The sequence below is a fragment of the Eschrichtius robustus genome, chromosome 6, assembly GCF_028021215.1.
Source record: "Eschrichtius robustus isolate mEscRob2 chromosome 6, mEscRob2.pri, whole genome shotgun sequence".
Classification (NCBI taxonomy): domain Eukaryota; kingdom Metazoa; phylum Chordata; class Mammalia; order Artiodactyla; family Eschrichtiidae; genus Eschrichtius; species Eschrichtius robustus.
Window position 1 is genome coordinate 33191095 of NC_090829.1, and position 17226 is coordinate 33208320.

The window sequence follows — 17226 nt, forward strand, 5'->3', positions numbered from 1 at the left end:
ACTCTAGATGAAGGGGGAAGAATGGCAACATTACTGTACATTGAAGCTCTCACATCTAGCATTGGTGTCCATATAAAGAGCAAATGAGCTCTTCCTCTTTTCCCTGGTTAGCACGAGGCAATACTTAGTGCTGAGAACTTTTACGTGTCTTAATACTGAGAAAGCAGCAAAACAAGGCCATTGTGTGAACATAATTGACTCTAATAATTTATCAGTTTAGCAGGAATTTATTTAATAAGCACCAATTTTTTGTTTATTAAGTTTCATTGCATGCATTACAAAGGACCTCAGATTTCAGAGTAGTTATAACCGCCACCATCTTTTTGACCGTAATAATAGTAGTTGATATTTATTGGATATTTACTATCTACCAACCACAGCATTACCCCTTCATATGCAACAAACATTTAATCCCCAAAACAATCTTATGAGGAAGATACTATCATTAACTCCATTTAACAGGGTGATAAATTTATGGAGAGAGATGTAACATAACTTATTCAAGGTCACGTGGGTAGGATGTTCCTGGGGGGTATGAACTCAGAATTACATTTTTAAACACTAGTATATTACTTTCCCTTCCCATACAGGTGATAGTACAAAGAGGAGGCAGCAAATTTTGGCTTGTATGTTCCCTTTAGAGTTTTCATTTGTTTGTTTATTTTAGGCTTATTTTTTTACCTTTCATTGAATGTTTTGGAAAAAGCTACTAATTACAAGAGTTCCACAAGGAGAACTCAGGAAGGATGTTGAGACTTAATTGCATTCCCTCTATGCACCAAGGACTCTGCTGCGTGCTAGAGATAACACCTTGACTTGTGGGTGGTTTGTCATTGCACAATTGTTCTTGCTCATTGATTACCTAATGCTGTGCGCAGATAAACTGGGAGGAAATTTAAGAAATTTTAAATATTTAAAAATTATTAGATGTTCAACGTATGAATCATCCCTCCCCCCTCCCCTCCCGACCCCGCCGACCTTTTTGAAGCAAACCCTGGGTTCATAACGTGTAATTGTTGATTGTTTAATGGGAACCAAATAGGCAGTCTGAGATTAACTTGATAGAATTAATTATTAATAGGAGATGATATTCATAAAGCTGAGAACGTCTCTATTTAAATCTCTGTCAAAGAATCTCTTTAAAAGACTGATTGTGTGGTCAGAACTCTTTTAAACGAATCCTCCCACCATTTTAGGTAGTCTGTAATTGGTTATATTTTGTATGGTGTTTAGTTAAAATGAAGACTTCTGTCTTTTTTTTGTTTTGTTTTTCTTTTGCAAGAAGCTACTTGGAGTATTTTGTCTGTCTTCCTTTCCCATAGTCACAACAAATGGCTACTGTTGCAATGACTGTCATTTCCTTTTAACCGGAATTCCACTTATCTAAATGCCTGATGGTAGGGCAGCTTCCCTATTCTCATTCACAGGATCTGACTCAATGTCACAGTTACAACCTGTTAGGATGTTGCAATGTGAAGCTAAGGGGCACCTTTCTCCTAGCACTTGTGATTTTAGACACTCCTATCTTCAGGGTATTTCCTCTCATGCTAATTGCACTACATCTTGGAGTCTAAAAGACATGGCAGTAAGTACACACACTTAATTTACACATTTAGTTATTTGGGGTTTAAATCTATACTCTATTTTTAACTCATGGAACTCCCAAGTACATTTTAGAATTTTGAGTTCCTTTTGAGGTGAACAGATTTTGAAACAGTTAAAATATTGGCCAATTCTTCTTGCCACTTCTTTCTCTCTTTGGCTACAAAATAGACAATGAAGAAGTTAAAAACAGGGTAGATTATCAGCCTTCTGGTTCTGTTTAGAAGAACTAACACATATTTATAGCACCCAGTGTGATACTACAAAAAATGTTAAATTGAAAAACAGGAATCGAATCCAAGGATTAGTGCTGGTGATTTTGCTAGTTAGGTCAGTAAGCATAGGTCAAGTTTTTTATATTTTCTGAGCTTCATATTCCACACATATTAAATTAGGGGAATATACCAGATAATCTCTAAGATCACCTCCAGTTAGAACATTCTAGGTGAAATATAGGTCATTTTCATGTGTTTAATGCCAGCCACAAACTACTGAAAAGGTATTTAATATATAAATAACACACATACCTAAGCTTTCTATCACTATTCATATTATCCATTCTTTGTTGGATATCTTTTAAAGGACCTTGTAGCTGCATACTTTCTATGCTGTAAAATTCAGTCTTCATGGTTTTCTCTAAAGAGAAGCAAATCTCCTGAATATCAGTCACTGAAATGAGGCTTTTAAAATTCCATTTTATAACTTTGGGATGCCTTTGTGTAATTTTCAAGTAGCAGTCATTTTCAATGATTATTTTAAGAAATTGTTAAAATCTGTAGGTACTGGAAAGGACTGAGGTTTTTAGTCTTATCTTTGCTTCATTACAAAGAGTTGGTAATTAAGGAAATCATTGTTTGACCTATTTTCACGACAATAATTTTTTATGGTGCAGAAAGGATCCATGAATGCATTTATTCTCTTGTTTATTCAGCAATATCAAATGAAGAACAATTGAACATCTTTCACGTAAGAACTGTTGTAAGGAATATCTTGAAGCCTTAAAAGGTTATCAGCTGTGTTATCAACAACAAGAAAAGGTCCACCAGAATAGTGCCAAGCTCATAAATGATGCCCAGTAACTTGGTCAGTGAAGGAATAAATGAGTCAGTCAACCAGTTAATCAATTAATTAATCACAGAACGATACATGCCCTTATTCAGAGCTTAAGGTAATGTAACAGAAGAAATAAAATATGACACATTTTAAACACGTGTTAGCATTCTCCTTGAGAACATGTTTTACATTTTGAACATTCCAGCTACAAAATATGGCATCTTGTTCATGCCCCTAGTCCTAGAGCAATGGTTTTCAACCTTTAATGTGATTAGAATCACTTGGGATGATTGTGAAAAATGCAGGGCCTGGGAATTCCCTGGCGGTCCAATGGTTAGGACTGGGGCTTTCACTGCCCAGGACCTGGGTTCTATCCCTGGTGAAGGAACCAAGATCCCACAAGCCACACAGCACAGACAAAAAAAAAAAAAAAAAAAATTAAAAACTAAAAAAAAATTTTTAATGCAGGGTCTCATCCCCACAGACTGATTCGGTGGGTCTTTAGCGGATCTCTGGAATCCATTGCACAGATCTGCCAGGTGATTCTAAATGTGAATGGTCTATAAAATACCTATTCCAGGGGATGCCAGCACCTGTTATTTAAGTCTTAACTTTTCATCATTTACCTCATGTACAGTTACTTGTATACAATAATCTTCCTCCTCCAATGCATTTAGCATTCTACATTTTGTGAAATTGCTGAGAACACAATGTATATAGCATTATGAAATATTTTAAGCAATTGGTGATAATTTTTAGGGTAATCTATACTGCATAACAGCATTAACCAAACAAAAGACAAACCAGTGGCCACATATTTCATATGCTGATGGAGACATTAGATTGCCATTTCGTGAACTACATCATTTTTCTATCAGTAGTCTATATGACAAAAACATATGACATATTCAAGGAAAGGTGAGCAAACCACTCGGCTTCTGATACTTTTCAGTTGAAGTTTGTTTTAAAACTCATGTGCCGAAAGTTTTATTCTACTGAGGTAATCATGACATGAATTTCTAATTCAGGCCACTGGATACTGAACGCTTCCACTACTTACTGACACAGAAGAGTCTAGTGACTTTTTTCGTATAGGCATAAAAACATATGATACCTACTGCCTACACAAAAAAGAGCATTTAAAGATAAATGTGGATTCAAGCGATAGTGAAAGGCATTCCTGCAAGACATTATTATAGGCATTTAATGGATTTGTCATGATCTATTGCATATAAAAAATGCAATTCAAAATAAGATTAGAAAAGCAAATGCTTTTAATAATATAAGAAAGGCTTATTGATAGAATTATTTTACTTCCATATTTCTGTAGAGAGTGTTTGGCTACTGCTTGTATGATATTTTAATTTCTTTAGAAAATTACCAAGAAATAATTGAGTTTTATGCACACAGGTCTATGTAGTCTACATTTTTTTTAAATTGTAATAAGGCTTTAGAATGACTTTCTAAAATGTGGTCACACCCCCCATTTAAAACATCTAGTCTCTGTCGATTATTACTGTCTGTGATTAGTTTGAGTTTTGTTTTAGAGATGACAGAATTGTAAATTGTTTAAAATAAGGGAATTGCTAATCTTGGCTTAGCCAACTCATATTTGCTGTTTTTCCACCAATTTCTTCATACAAATTAAAGCTAAACTGTCCCTATCTTTGCAGTTATTTAGAAGGAGTAATAAAGGTAACTATAGATTTGAACATTTGGTATATTGATGAGTTTGTTTCAGATGTCCTGTCATGCATAGGAATGAATAAATGAAAACCTGGCAGTGGATTTAATGGGAAGTTTTATTTAGTTGGTCATTCCTATATATTCAGATTTGATTTTTTGAATTACATAAGGTCAAATGACAAATTCTTAGCTGTATCATCTATAGAAATATGCTTGTCTTCACTGGCTTGGTGGTAATGATAGGTTCCACCTTTTAGATTTCAAATAAAACTCCCAGTTGATCTTAACAGAAATTCTCTGAGGTAGCTAAAGTAGATGTCTTTTTCTTCATTTTTTAAAAAATGAGGTTCAGGTAGACCAAATTTGTACAAGTATCAAATAACAGACTGAAACTAGATATCGCATCATCAGATATTTATCTTGGGAATGTAATTTTACAAACAATTAACTAAGATCATTTCCCCTAATCACCAGAATTTTAAGATGTGGATATTTGAATTCTTTTTGAATTGAAAACACAGGTAATTTCTTTGTATTAGATTGTATATATTCATGACCTGTAATGCTTTGGGTTCTTTGATAAAATTGTTGATTATCCAGTATTTCTTTTTTAAAGTGTTGTGTTAGCTCAAACTTAATAAAGTCCATGATGCTTACTGTTGAACAATGGGTATGTATGTGTCTTTGAATAAGCTCCTTAATATTGGTCATTAGCTTTAAATTGACTTCCCAAAGTATTAAAGTACCCTGAGAGTCCCTCTTCCCTGTTACAATTAGCCCTCTCTTCCTGCTTTGAATGTTAGTCTCTAAAGATGACTGAGTTAACTATGTTAAGCACAAAACATAGAATGTCTCTTAAAGAACATGCAAATGGCTGCTTAGTTTTGAATAAGTTCATACATTGACCTTTTAATTTCCTTAGACTCTCAAGCCTTAACTTGCAGAGTAATGATGAATTTAATACTACTTATACAACCTACTATTATTTTGACCATTTTGAAATATGTTTGTCATGTTTATAGAAATTGAGATCAAATAACAGAACTGTTTATTTTAACCAGATTTGTATAGTGTGTTTTAAGCTATCTGTACATTATCTTATTCAGTATTCATGATTCCAGAGCTAGTAAATATAAACACTAGATAGAACCGAAAATTTCTGATTTCAAACTCTATTCTCTTTCCACTCTACTACTGCTATTTAATTAACAAAAGAAGGTTTATGTAGAATTAATTTAGATTTCCTTGGGAAGTTTTTCTGATTGCTTTTTCTTTTGATTATTTAAAGTTTATATGCCAAAGGTGTTTTTCTGGAAATGGAATTTAGTACTTTAATGTTTTCAGTGAATATTTTTATTGAAATGATGGTTTTTACTGTAAAAGCAACCTCTTATCCATTTTGTATGAAAGTTTACAAAACTTACCTGATTTCCAAAGCAAACCCTGCCTTAATACTTTTTTTTTTTTAATTGGAGTAGAGTTGATTTACAATGTTGTGTTAGTTTCAGGTGTACAGCAAAGTGAATCAGTTATATATATACATATATCCACTCATTTTTAGATTTTTTTCCCATATAGGCCATTACAGAGTATTGAGTAGAGTTCCCTGTGCTATACAGTAGGTCCTTGTTAATTATCTATTTTATATATAGTAGTGTGTATAGGTCAACTGCCTTTAATACTTATAGTACATATAAGTACTTATACTTAGAAACATTCTTTTTGATTGAAGCACATTATGTGTTTAGCTAATATCAATAGATGGAGTTATTTTCATCTAGGTTTGAAAACCACTTACCAAACTGTAAAAAGTACTTATATATGTTGACCCACTAATGCCATTTCTGCACATTTATCCTTAGAGAATGATTTTTTAAAGAGTGTGGTCATGAGTATACTCTTTGCAACATTATTTGTAATATGGGAATATTGGAAATAATCTAGATGTTCTCTGAAAGAGTTACTTATATTATACACATCTATTTTATGGAATTTGATGCACCCAGCAAAAATGATGACTCTGGACACTATTAAGTAAAACAAACAAACAAAAAGCTTATGCTACATTGTTGAGCAAAAACAGATCACCAAGTAATAGCCATACTATAGTTACAACTATTTGAAAAATATGTTCGTGCAGAAGATTGGATGAGAATAGAAAAAAGAGCCATAATGTTGTTAGGATTTTCAAATTTAATTTTATCTTCTTTGTTCCAAATTCTCTTTATGGTAAATTGTGCAATTTCTTATCCTGATTTGAATTATAAGGTTAGATTTGTTGAAATTTTGTCTGTCAACTATAATTTGCTAACACAGTACTACAACTAAGAGATTTCTTTTGGGGAAGCAACACAGTCTAAAGTTTTCTTGAGTTTATCAGGCCAAACCCATATTCAGCAGTCAAGGGATAGATCCCATTTTATTGATGGTCATTATTAGAGAAAAATCTGTTTGAAAAGTTTTGGGAAGTTTGTTCTATTCAGATAGGTACCCAACAATCCATCTATACATCCAAAGCTTGGCAAACTTCTCTAGCCCCTCTAGCCTTGTAGCTCTCACCAGTACAAGTTTTCACAAGAGATTTTCAATTTCTTCTCTATTTTTTTCAAAGGCAAGAATAATAGGAGAACAGCTATTTCAGTATATTTCTTCTGTTCCATTTCTCTTGTCAGGAGGAACCTTAAGTTGGAAAAAAAAATGAAACAGTCAAAAATGTATATCATGCAAAAACAGTTAACTAAGTTCTTGCAACATCAGAAAAGGCTGGATTTAGGAACAAAATTCTGAGCTAACTGCTAGTTATCAACTCTGCTTAAATGTTTTTTAGAATTCTCCCTCAATGCATCCTGCAAGACAGTAAAGAGTACAAAACTGTAATAAACCAATTATTAACCTATACAAACCACACTGACACATGCATAAAGCAAATGGAGAGGGACGAGAAGGGGTCTTAGAATGATCATCTTTATGCAACCTGATTTTAAGTTCACATCCCTGAAAATAAAAAGAACGTTGAGATGGACAGAGAAATAAAAAGTCAGAATCAGCCTGGCACTCAGGCTATATTTTGGGAGAATGATGCTCACATTTCTGGCACCAGCACTGGCATAATTGTTTTTGAAAAATTGCAGATCTTTGATTCTAATAGTTATTCAAGATTCTACAGATAAGACTACCTTCAGATCTTCTTTCTTGTCAGTGTGGCAAAGAGTGAGAGAAATTGGAAAACAGAGTGTTGGTTCAGCTGCTGCCAGTTTCTTTGCGAGCATATTCGAGAAAGCAGGAATTACTGAAGAGCTAACAGCAGTAGTGTCCGAACACAGATGGTTTCCTATTGGAAGAGGCTGCATTGACACAGATTTGTTTAAACAGAAAAGTAACTTTTTTGTTTATGCTGTGGTATAAATTTAGCATAATTTTACATATATACGTGAAGAGTTTTTATCCTCATTTAAGTGTTCCTCTCTTCCTATTTTGATGAGTCTAATTTAGTAAGTGGGGATTTGTGGTGTAGAAAGCCGCACAGCTGATTCCCGTCCTTAGTGAGAGTGGAGGACAATAGTTCTGGATAACAGCTTTACCACTTTTGCTTTTCAAATTATAAACTCCTGGCTATCCTTGTTTTCTTTTGTTCAAGAAGATAAATGCAACGATAAAAAAAAAAAAAAAGGATCTTCTGTAACTTCCTAAGTCATCTTTGTATTCCTAATATCTCTCAGAGTGTCTGGCACAGAGTAGTTACTTAATAATTTTTAAAAATTACATAAATTGAGGTGATGAATAGAGTTGGCTCATTGCTATGTGTAATGCAATGCTTTAGCTAGCTTGCGGTTTCCAAATGGTGCAAGATGTTGTTCATAATGCTCTTTTTAAGATATACCACGATACAAATTATAGAGACCTTTTTAAAAGGAAACACTTTTTCCTCAATAATGGGATATGGATGTAAAAGGGGAAAATGCCTAGAATCAAATGTGATCATTTCATGTACTTAAATCCAAGAAAATCTTTGTTTTTTAAGATCACAACGGGGTCCCCCCCCCTTTTTTTCCTCTTGATGAATTCCAAAATTGAGTGTTCAGGGTCTGTATTCGCTCAGTGTGTAAAAAGATTTGTGAAAAACAAAACGGAAACATCCTTGAAGCATGAAGTAAGAGCATAAAAATATAAGGGCATTCTGTGTTTAGATGGCCCTCTTGTGGTAAAAAGGTCAAACTATTCTGACTGAAGACAGCGCCGGCAACCTCTTGATTAGAGCAAGCACCATGACAAACTTTAATAGTTAGAGTCAAAATCGAGCAAATGAATGAAAAATAACCCATTTTCACCTTTCCCCAGGGACCCCATCCAAAATTAATAGATATGAAACAAACAGTAACAAAAACTAATCTTTTTCCATCTGCTTTTTATAGCTACCAGGTAAATCTCTAATGATCAAAAACTTAGCTCTTGGAAACATTTTATGAAAAAGCTATCATTTGACTTTTTACACTTTCACTCTTAAATAATTTCTGATTAGCATAAAAGTTGCAAAAATAGAACCAAGAGTTCCTGCCTATCCTTCACCCAGCTTACCTAAATATTGACAGCTTACATAGCCATGTTACCACTCACAAAACCAGAAAATTAGCATTGATATGCTGCTATTAGCCTATCTACAGACCTTAATCAGATTTCACCAGTTGTCCTACCAACATCCTTTCTCTGACTCCAGGATCATTCAGTCAGTGACAGTGTCTCAATCTTTCTTTGTCTTTCATGACCTTGACACTTTGGAAGAGTACTGATCAGTCATTTTGTAAAACATCCTACCATTTTAAGTTTGTCTGATGTTTCCTCATGATTAAATAAATTCAGGTTATGTGTTCTCAGCAGTAATACAACAAATGTAATGTTGTATCCTTTTTTCAGTGCATCATATCAGTAGGTACATGATGTCATTATGTCTTTATTACTGGTGATATTAACTTTGTTTGATTAAAGCAGTGTCTCCAGGGTTCTTCACTATATAAAGTTACTGTTTTCCCCCTTGGTAATGAATAAGTGTGTCAACATAATTTAAATTAGATATTTTACCATAATTAGTATCATAAATGTGTTTTCTTTCTCATGGACATTTTACTGAAATGGGATTATAATTTGTATACCGAACTAAGAATGTTTTCAAGTTATTTTGTGGTTCCTTTGCAAATTATCTTTTCCCCTTTCATTTGTTGGCTTCTATCATCAGTCTTGCACTTTAAGTTAAAATCTTCGGAAAGTTTCTACTTGTCCGTGTTGACTGACCCCTGTGCACCTAATGACCCCATAGGTATGTCGAGAGTACCAGCGTGGCAATTGCAACAGAGGAGAAAACGATTGTCGGTTTGCCCATCCTGCTGACAGCACAATGATTGACACCAATGACAACACAGTCACCGTGTGTATGGATTACATCAAAGGGAGATGCTCTAGGGAAAAGTGCAAATACTTTCATCCTCCCGCACATCTGCAAGCCAAGATCAAGGCTGCCCAATACCAGGTCAACCAGGCTGCTGCAGCACAGGCTGCAGCCACCGCAGCTGCCATGGTGAGTAGAGACCTCAGCTCAATCCTCGTTAACAGTCAAAAGAGCAAAGTGAACAACTATGTCTGACGACAAGCTATTCATTTATTAACCTTTTTTTAAAAAATTTTTGCTGAAGATATGTTTGTTCAGGTATCCCAGACAATACATAATGAAGTTACCATTCAGAGAAGTGAGGGTAACTCCTCAGATGGTTCAGATTGCTCCTACTCTCGGCCTAGCTCTTAATACTGTGTCTTATTCTGGATATAGGGTTTCTGAAATTTCTGCTTTGTACAGAACACCTGTCTCCTTTTCGGTTTAACGATACTGCCATTTTCGGTCCTCTTATTTCTGTGTGCCATCTAATCAGCCATTGTTTTCCTTCGGTGTGTTCTTTTGCACATCAAGGCTCTTCTCTACATGTATCTTGCTTTTAACCATAACAAAATCTGGAACTATTTAGGAGAATTGCTTCAACAAAATTGTTTTTAGAATTAGCTACAAGATTTTGAACAGTTTGCTATCTAGATAATCTTAAACAATATTGTGGCATAAACAGAACTGTAAAACTAGAGAAGCTTGCCTATGCCATTATGTAGAAAGGAGAAAGCAGTACTCAAGGAGGAGTTAGAAATTGGATCATTTAGAACAGGTACTCAACTATATATACTTAAGGTAAATCTTAATGTGATCTAATAGCTGATTTTAATGAGTCCATTTTTGTTCTTTGCTTAGCTGTTGTAATGTCCGTTTTTTTTACATAAATATATGACAATCTTTAAAATATTCATAAAAAAGAACACTGTGTGGTATTTCATAGCACAGTAAAATAATCACGAGAGAGGTCTTTTCTGTGTTTGTTTACGGATACTTGAGCAAAAATACAGAAGGCAGACTCTCTCCTCCTCTCTTCCTTTCACTCTTTTTTTTTTTTTTCTGTTAGAGTATCTTGTTTGTAATTAACTACAAAGAGGAGTTATCCTCCCAATAACAACTCAGTAGTGCCTTTATTGTGCATGCTTAGTCTTGTTATTCGTTGTATATGGCATTCCGATGATTTGTTTTTTTATTTGTTTTTTCTCACCTACCCAAAAATGCACTGCTGCCCCCATGATGCACCTCTGCTTGCTGTTTATGTTAATGCGCTTGAACCCCACTGGCCCATTGCCATCATGTGCTCGCTGCCTGCTAATTAAGACTCAGTCGGCTGTCAAATCACTGAAGCGACCCCTCGAGGCAACCTTTGACCTGGTACTATGACCTTTCACCTTTTAGCTTGGCATGTAGCTTTATTGTAGATACAAGTTTTTGTTTTTTTTTTAATCTATTTAAAAATATATATTCCTTTTTCTGTTATAAAGTTGTAAAGTACAATGAAAAACTGAGTGTGGTTTCCTGACAAAATTAGTGGAAAGACTGTAATACAACTTCCTGGACGGATATCATACAATGAAAGATTCCAAAAGCCCAGCAGCCCACATTCAGTTTAACTACATTGTAGAATATTCTAATGGAATACTTGAAGGACATTAAAAATGTATCTTTGGACTGTATATTTATGTACCTGTTTGGTTAGCATGGCTTTAGTGATAGAATTATTGACTTTTTAATATTTATAGTTCAGTGTTTTAAGAAAAAAAAAACTTGCATGCTCTGGGACATGTGCATGTTTAGGTAGACATGGGGGGAGGGGCAGAGCGGGACTGATTTTTATTTTACCTGTTTCGGTCACTCCGTACAATTAACTATTAACATTGCTTATACTTGTCAGTCCTCACGGAGCTCGCAGTGCAGCTTTTCTTCTTTTCCCAAGTCAATGGCTTCTCCCAGAAAGCCTGAAGCATTATGGGACTTAAAACACTTTAACACATTATAACATGTGCTCTCATACTAGTGGGTTCCCCCCCCCCCAAGACAAAAATAATGCTTCCTTTAAAGCTTTTATCTTGCTTTTTTTTTTCCCCCTTTAAATTTTTGTTTATTGAATGTTTTTCCCCCTGGGTAGTTAAGTGCTCTGCTGCTTGCTTGCTCATGCTTCCTCACAATTTTAGCCTTCAACTGATTTTTCTTTTTTCTTTTTCTCTTTTTACTGGTATTTGTTTTTTATACTCATTCACTAAACAGGGAATTCCTCAAGCTGTACTTCCCCCATTACCAAAGAGGCCTGCTCTTGAAAAAACCAACGGTGCCACCGCAGTCTTTAACACTGGTATTTTCCAATACCAACAGGCTCTAGCCAACATGCAGTTACAACAGCATACAGCATTTCTCCCACCAGGTAAGGGGTTTGAGTTTATTAATAAATGAATCTGTTGATCCATGTAGAGTTCTACTGGTAGAGCAGATAAACCACGCCCCCAGTTGTTTTTAGCCATAAAGCAGGTGGAAGGTAAGATGGAAACTTGTCTGAGGTATCTCCTAGGAGTTTCCTTAAAAACTAAGAATTTCAGCTTAATGAAAGATGGATTAGAGATCACCGATGTTTTATGTATTTATTTTTGTCTGTGTAATTTGGAATTGAAATAGAGTTCTTTTCTTTTCTTTTCTCTTTCCTCAACACCGTTTGTTATATGTCTGTCAAGCTATTTTATGACCCTTTCCTGCTGTAAGACCCCTTTGCCTTCATGATTCCACAGAGTTCATTTGAATTATATGAAATGACACTTTTCAGTTTTGATTTTTATTTTTCAGCCTTTTTGTTTTCAAGGTGGAGACTAAAAAACTGACTCTGTGTTCCAGAGCTCTTAAAAAGTGCTCTTATCAGTACCAATCGGTATACATCACTTAAAATTGTTGCTCCTGAGCTAATATTGAAGTAGCCCTAAGTGCCCAGTGAAGTTTACATTTATTGTTGAGTTATACATTTGTGGTTTCAGTTGATTACAACTTAGTCAAATAAACATACTCTAGAACTATACACAAAGATATACAATTTAAAAACATAAATAATCAGAAAATTAGTTATCTGGAAATTTATTATTTTTGCTCACTCATCATTTACTTCAGAAAATACATATTACACTTCTTGTAATCTGGAATTCAACTAACCAGAGACTCTAATCTTATTTTCCTCTTTACCTCTTAATCTTTCTAAAAAATTACCGTGTGTTAAGAGATTTATTTAATACAATAATTTTATTAATTAAATTGATAAATTTATGACTAGATGTGTATGTCAAAGATCCAGCCCCATTAGTATATTGTACTATGTTAACAGTATTTACAGTGCATTAGGTTCAAAATGCCGTGAGGGAATGTGTTAATTTGTTTTTGAATAATGAGAATAAATTATATTCACATTAGTTTTTACCGCTAAGCACAACTTTATATACAGCGCATCTTTGAAAACTAGCCATCCCTATGTAGAATATGTAGTAACATTCAACGAACTAGAATGTTCCACTAATTGAAATAGGCTGTCCTAGAACCACAGATAAAATGATATTTGTACTCATGAGATAGTGTCTATCAAGTTGCAGTTTGTCCATTTTAGAACAGAAATTAAATCATTTTGATCTGTAGGGTATTTGTTGCATTCTGAGGGAAAAGTCACATTTGTTTTAAGTTTTATAAGATTAAAAAATTTCTTCTCAACGTATACAGTTTTTCAGAGATTTCCAGAAATGAATCTTTTTGCTTTAGTATAAATTGCCATGCCCCTGGATTTATGCTGTCTCCAACAAGTAATCTATCAATTTTTCTATAGTCAGCTCAGTAGACAAAGTTTCAAGGGATTGTAGGTAACTACCATAATCTCTTTGAAGAAATTAAAAATTATTTTTGTCAGTTTATTTCATTGAATAAAACATTACTACTAGAAATGACAGTTTCCCTATTTAAAAATCTAAAAATAAAAACAAATCTAACTTCTTCCATAAATTATTTAAAGAAACCTAAAATAATCTGTTTTATCAAATGGGTTTTGCATCAGTTTCTCCAAAAACATTCAAATGACTGAAGATTTTTCTAAATAAGTATAATCATTAATTGCATGATATGCATGACTCTGACTTATGACAATAGTCTCTCCCTGGAATGGTTTTTAGTCTGTGGATAGGACAGAGCAAAAGACAATAGGTAGGGTCAAGTCAGAGAAAAACAATAAATACCTTCATAAGTCAGAATCATACTTATCTCTCTGTTCTAGAAACTAAGCATTGTTAATTTAAATAAAATGTGCCACAATATATTGAAATATGCTGAAATTTTTAAGATGCATTTGCGTTTTTATGATGAATTTGCATCAGAAATATTCTGTTCTTGATATTTGTAGTCAACATGCTATGAAATTATTGCAATAGTAATATCAAATAAGATTTATTTGTAACCCAGTTTTAAAGAGCTTAAGCTGCAGGTTAACCTTTATTAGTCACATAATCAGAAGTAAGTACTGCCTCCATCATTCCTTAAAAATATTTTCATTGTCAGGACTTTCCCTGGCGGTCCAGTGGTTTATACTCCACGCTTCCACTGCAGGGGGCACGGGTTCGATCCCTAGTCAGGGAACTAAGATCCTGCATTGCGCTCATTGCGCAGCCAAAAATAAAATGTTCATTATCATACATACCTGTGTGCCACTATGGCATTAAAAAGTTAAAATGGATAGCCCATTTATACTTCTGCCAAACCACTTTATCAGACAGCCAGAAAGGAAGGAAATCTAATGCAGAGAATATAAAACCCAAATGCCTTAAGGGCCAGGCAGGAAACATGAATAAGTGAGCAAGAAATAAATTAGGAGCTGTGGGGTCTGGGAGGCACTGGAGAGCACAGGCCCAGTCTAAAGGGGACGGTCAGTGTTCAGACTTAGCCCTTTGCTGCCTTAGAGGATTATCTGCCTAGTAGGTATTGTGCACTGCACAATACCCTTTGTGGTTCCGTATACATCAGAGTCTTTGTGAACAAGGGGTGGTTGTGTCTTTTCCTCCCAGGGTTGGTTGTATACAAACTGTACAACCTAATGCAGTGGCCCTGGTGTCCAGTGTTGCCAGATCTTATGATTTTTTTTCCAGATATTCTGGACATTTGGATATTCATATGTGAAATCTCTCAATTTTGAAATATTGTCAACTAATTTAAGTTTTTAAGTATACTTTGAGAGCTACAGAAAATCCATCCTACCACAAATTCATATGTCATCTTACGTATAACACCTGGGAGAAAAAGAAAGTCATTTTCCAAAGTCTAGGTTATTCTGCAGATGTATAGAAGAATTATATGATCAGAGCATCCTATCTAACCACAGTATTATAATTTGGAAGTTATATTCTGAAGACTTTATTGGAACTGATTAGAAAAAGGAAGTCATTTATTTTTTGCAGTTTAGAGTTTTAGAGCTCTGTAGTCTGTTGCTTCAATCATAACTTCAGGGACATGCAGGTCTATTTCATTGAAGTTACAATGAAGCATGGTTGGCTAAATCTTTAGAGCAGGTAACTCTGTATACAGAGTAAGTTGCTAGCAAAAGATCAGGGTTCAGTGGCAAGCCAGCTAGCTAGCTAAGAAAAATTAGTCTATACCGTAACTTTTAAGAACAAACTGGGACTTACGTGGCCTATACCCATCTATCCATCATCCATCCATGTATGCATTCATCTATCCATTTATCCATCCATCCTTCTAACCATCTATCTATTCTTCTCTCTCACCCTACCTCCTTCCCTTCCTCTCTTTCTTCTGTTCCTTCCCTGTTTTCCATCCACCTATCCGTCTACTCATCCATCCGTCCATTCATCCATCTTTCTATTTATTCAATCAACCCCATCCCACTGCATCTCCCTCCCACCCACCCCAAGAAAGTTTTCTGGCCTTTTGTTTTTACACCCTCCATCTCACTTAAAGATAAATACAAGTAATTTGGATTAAGTTCACATTGAAGCTTTGGTGGTTTTTTTTTTTTTTTTTAGTTATATAGTCCTTTTTTTTTTAACCTTCACCCTTTAAAACTAACTTCACTATTTATACAGATTATGCATAATCTAGGGTCTAATTATGTTGTAGTTATAAATTTCACCCCTGAAATTAGAGTGTGTAAGAAATAACACTTTTATTTACATCAGATTTATTTTCCTGAACTGAAATTAAGTCCAATTCTTAAACTCCAATTTCACTGTGTTGGATAGAAATGTCAGGCGGCATCATTGGGATTCCAGAACCCCATCTTCACATCTCCTCTTCTTTCTGTCTCTACTCAAATAGAGGTCCTGTGCAGTCCAGTAGTCTCAGACAGGCTACCCATTCTCCATTCTTCAGTCAGCACTGGTCACTGCTGATGTACTCAATGTCCATGTTTACAAGATCTCTTGAAGGCAGGTACTCCAGGGCTTCTATGCCTGTCTTGGGTACAAGCATCCTTGCCTGAGCCCCTTAGCCTCCCATGCAGCCCATTCCCTGGAAAGCCTGCTGCCTGCAGGGCTGCTGTGAAAGAACACACCACATGCCTAACTACCCAGGGACCCTGCACACTGCCCGCCTCCTCTCCAGGGTCTGGAGGAAGTTTTCTCTCTGCTCTCCTTCACAGTTTTTGCCTACATCCTCAGAAGCACACCTCTCTTCTCTCCTCCTAGCATATTGCCCTCAGTCAGTTTAGGTTTGTGATTTCAAAAGACCTAAAAATAAGTTTGCTGTAAACGGCTTCAGCTTCGCCTTGCGTGGCAACACTACCAGAAATAAGGAAACAAAAGGCCAGGAAAGTTTCCTGAGGGGTTGGAGTGAGAGGGGAGTTGCAGAGGGATGGGGTTGTTTTTACAGAAAGAATAGAAAACAGAGATTTCCAGCTTATCACTTTCATTAGAGTTAATGAAATTAATGCAGATGGTTTACTTGAAACTTAGCATAGTGATTACAGATCTGTCTTGGAAGTTTAAATATAGCTCTACCACAAGATATAATTTCTCTATACTTTCATTTTTTTCATCTATAAAAGGGATAATAGTAGTAATTATTTCATAGAGTTGTGTTTAAGTGAGTTCTAAACATATTTGATAAAAACATTTTCTTAAAGCACTTTTATAGACAGGTCTAAGAGTTTAGAATAAAGCCTGGAATGTAGTAAGCACTGAGTTTTATTTATTATTTCCCAACTCAGTAGTGCAATAAAGTAGAATTCAATAGATTGAATAGAAACAAATAAATTATATGAAGCTGTTGCTTCTTTAGATATCAATTTTGAGAATAATTCAACTGATTGTGAACTTTTAGTTTGAAATGATATAAATTATTTTTAGAAGACTTTTAAATCAGCTTTATACTTCTATCATAATCTACCTAAATAGGCTTGAATTACCATATCTAAATTCAAACCTCCAACCAAATCTCCAGTATAATTCTTTTTCTCT

General features: G+C 34.8%; 1 protein-coding gene across 16 annotated transcripts in view; it reads left to right on the forward strand.

The window, feature by feature from the left end:
* Positions 1 to 17226, forward strand: part of MBNL1 (muscleblind like splicing regulator 1) — a 177091-nt gene that overhangs the window by 147665 nt on the left and 12200 nt on the right. For 12 of the 16 annotated variants that reach the window (XM_068546104.1, XM_068546119.1, XM_068546111.1 and 9 more), the window contains 3 exons: positions 9653 to 9910; positions 11087 to 11140; positions 12014 to 12167. In XM_068546104.1, the coding sequence (XP_068402205.1) occupies positions 9653 to 9910; positions 11087 to 11140; positions 12014 to 12167 (466 nt within the window). The remainder of the gene's footprint in view (positions 1 to 9652; positions 9911 to 11086; positions 11141 to 12013; positions 12168 to 17226) is intronic. The other 4 variants (XM_068546108.1, XM_068546109.1, XM_068546115.1 and 1 more) reach the window with 1 other exon arrangement.